The sequence below is a fragment of the Pleurodeles waltl genome, chromosome 1_2 (assembly GCF_031143425.1).
Source record: "Pleurodeles waltl isolate 20211129_DDA chromosome 1_2, aPleWal1.hap1.20221129, whole genome shotgun sequence".
NCBI lineage: Eukaryota > Metazoa > Chordata > Amphibia > Caudata > Salamandridae > Pleurodeles > Pleurodeles waltl.
In genome coordinates, this window is record NC_090437.1 from 1,271,351,912 (window position 1) to 1,271,355,415 (window position 3,504).

A 3,504-nucleotide genomic window follows, 5' to 3' on the forward strand; every position below is an offset into this window, starting at 1 on the left:
TAAAAACGGGCAGGCAGATCTCGGTGCAGGCTGCATTTGTTAGTTTAAGGGCAAGCAGAACTTAGAAGTCAAGTATGGGGTGGGTAAACCACTGAAGCTACTCTTTGAAGCTCAGGAAGGTAGAACCCCCTGCCTCACATCCAAGGCCCATTTGGCCCCATGTCTGAAAGGAATACACAACACACTACAGGAGAGCCATTCACAGTCATGTGACCCTGGACACTGTTAGAAATTCACACTTTCTAAAAGTAGCATTTTGAGAGTAGTAACTTACAGACTTTACCATTGAAGGTAACGTTAATGTACAATTCAAATTATTGGACACAGCAATTTTCTATCTGGTCCAAAATTGAAGTTATCACTTGTTAAGTGTAAAACAGTAAGTCACAATTAGTCTATGGGAGAGACAGTCTTACAACACTGAAACTCAACTTTAGAAGTTTTTTCACTGTCAGGACATGTACAACCTAAATACACATCTTACTTTTTTAAATACCATGCACCTTGCCCTATGAGTGGTTAGGGTCTTCTTTAGAGGTGAGCTGAAAGTATTAAAAGGGACGGTTTAGGCCTGGCAAAATAAATCTTTTGCCAGGCCTAAACCGTAATGGTAGTTTAAACTGCACTTCCGGATGCAGTGGTACACTGGAGACAGGTTTTGCAGTGCTAATTTAGTGGGTGGCAAAATTAATGTTGATGCCCACTTTTACCTTCTAATTTACAGGCCCTAGTTATATGTAGTACCATTTACTAGGACTCATAAGTAAATTAAATGGGCAATTTAGGTGTAGGCCAATTATACATGTTTTAGGGAAAGAGCACAAGAATATTACAATTGGTCAGTGAGGCTAAAGAGCACAGAGTCCTAAAGGTAACAAAAAAGAGTTAAACAACAGAGGCGTGAAAGCAAAAAAGTCTCAGGGAAATAGCACACCAACTATGTCAAGTCTTACAGTGTACCTTAGAGATGGCAACCGACAGATGTCCCCATAATCAGAACAATTAAAAATCTTACTCTCAATGTTTCACACAACATCCAAGAATCGACACATCCCCTAGGCATCACCCTAAACCTTATCATCTCCTCCTTCTATGTCTAGGATTCCATTCCAGTACCATTCAACTGGATAGATCACTATATTATCCCAATCTTCATCAGTCACAGTCCTTTCACTCACTACGCAACACAAGCTAGTTAAGTAACATGTCATCTCCTTCAAGGAGATCCCCAATGACACACTCAAGAAAGACTTGACCTGGGGTCTGATTTAGAACTTGGTGGACGTGTTACTCCATCACAGTGGTGACAGATATCCCGTCCGTTGAAATCTAAATCCCATTATATCTTATTAGATTTAGATTTCGGCAGACGGGATAAAAGTAATCAATGTGACAGAGTAACCCACCCACCATGTTCTAAATCAGGCCCTTAGTCACCAGGAAGGGGCTACAGTCTGTTCACTCTGATGAATTGTTCTGTGATGTCAAGGAGAAGCCCTAAGTGTAGGGACCAAGAGACATCTATCAAGTTACCCAATAATCCATGACATTCTCTCCTTCCGCACATCTGGAGGCAAAATAGAACCTCTCTATACTGGAACTAAAAAGCTGCAGAAAAAAACACATCAAGATGCAAGCCTTCTTCAACTATGGGAACAAGATCTAGAACAATATGTCATCTAAAATAAGTGTTGTCCCTACAGCTCCTTCCACTCAGACATAATGAAAGATGCAGTATCATCAAAGGGCTACCATCCCAGGCCTAGTAGAGATTTATACTCCTTTACTTCACAAGCTTTGTTCATAATCTAGAACCACCTCCCTAGATATTACCAGAATTCTGGTGCTTTCCCTAAAATCGCGTTTAATGCATATATTAAAATAGTGAAAAATAGTTGAATCACTACTAGAACATTTTGCTTCAGTGTCTGACTATTGCTACCTTAGTTTTTCTTCCAATCACTGAACCACTTAGTGAGTTTCCAAATGTGCTGGAATTGAAGGAGCTAATCATATCAGCATGAAAAGTTTAGGGACAGCTTAAGTTTATCAGAGGCCATGTTGATAGTTTGCAGTGTCCCTGCCTTGTCACTTTTCATTAGAAAGGTCTGTATTGGGTGTAGACCTTGCCATGCAGATGTTACAGCCAATCACAATAAGAAAAGCCCTCCGAAAGGATCTGTGAAACAATCCATACAATACAGGGTTCATTGCAGAATTTACATATCCCAACCATAAAAATACTTCCCACTCTACTGTGCCTGTCCTGTAGCCAATAAATGGGTCAATAATGTTTGCTGTGAAGAAAGGTGCCCAAAAAGCTAGAAAAATGCCTATGATCACTCCAAGGGTCTTTGCTGCTTTCCTTTCGTGTTTCATGGACCGCCTTGGCTTCCGCTTTGTGTCATCCTTGTCACTGGGCTTGCTAGTATGCTTTTCCACAGCATGTATTTGCAAAGCCTGTTTCCGGGCGACTTTGTAAATCTTCCAATAGGCAGCGAGCATTAGGAACATGGGCAGGTAGAATGCAACAAGTGATGCACAAACAGCATATACCTTGTTCACTAAAAAGTCACAAACGCCATCTTGTTGTCCACTTTCAATGCCTAATGTGTGAACTCCAAGCATTATTGGTCCGAATGATATCAGCAATGGTACAACCCAACAGGTGGCAATCAGTGCAGTCACTCGTTGAGAGGACATTTTGTACCCATAGAGCAGAGGGTTGCACACGGCGTAGTATCTGTCAAATGCAATGCAACTCAAGTGCAAAATGGACGCTGTGCAGAACATGACATCCAGGCTGGAGTGAAACCTGCAGAAGATGGTGCCAAAATACCAACATCCCTCAATGGTTCGAATCATGCTGTAAGGCATCACTGCGACTCCAACCAAGAAGTCGGCCACCGCAAGCGAGAGAATGAAACAGTTTGTCGATGAGCGGAGCTGCTTGAAGTAAGCAATAGAGATCACCACCAATAAATTTCCACTCAAAGTGATGAGGATGAGCAGGACAATGAGAGTATAGAGAATGAGTCTGATGTCCAGGTTTCTTATAGGGGAAAAGCACAATTCATCCACTGAAAACATGGTTGCGTTTGAAAATTCTTGCTTGCTGGACATGTTCTGAATTTCTTAACAGATCACCCAGGATTCAATCTTACTTGCTGCAAAAACCCCTACTTAATTTGGCAGTTACAAAAAACAAATTATTTTATGGACTATGGACTGACATGTAGGTAGTGGTTTATTTGTAAGTAAAAACGTGCCGGTGCTCAGAGCACACGCAACTGCTGCATTTAAATGTGGGAGCACATAATACTGAGGCAGCGTAATCCTAAAGCCCTCATGGGCAGCTTTAATCCATTTACAGACACTCTCTGCCACTTCAGCTCACTCTTGCAGCTTTCTGCTTTCTCCCTTTCTGGCTTTCTCTTCCTCCGCCCTTCCGATATGTGTCTTTTTTTTCGCCGTAACTGCCTAAAGCAGAAAAATAAGTGCTGG

At 41.7% G+C, this 3,504-nt stretch overlaps 1 protein-coding gene across 1 annotated transcript; it reads right to left on the bottom strand.

The window, feature by feature from the left end:
• Positions 1-2,088: 2,088 nt before the first annotated feature.
• On the bottom strand, positions 2,089-3,123 carry LOC138256860 (5-hydroxytryptamine receptor 4-like). Its single transcript, XM_069205875.1, has one exon. It carries the CDS (start codon positions 3,121-3,123, stop codon positions 2,089-2,091), a length of 1,035 nt encoding a protein of 344 aa, XP_069061976.1.
• Positions 3,124-3,504: the final 381 nt, after the last annotated feature.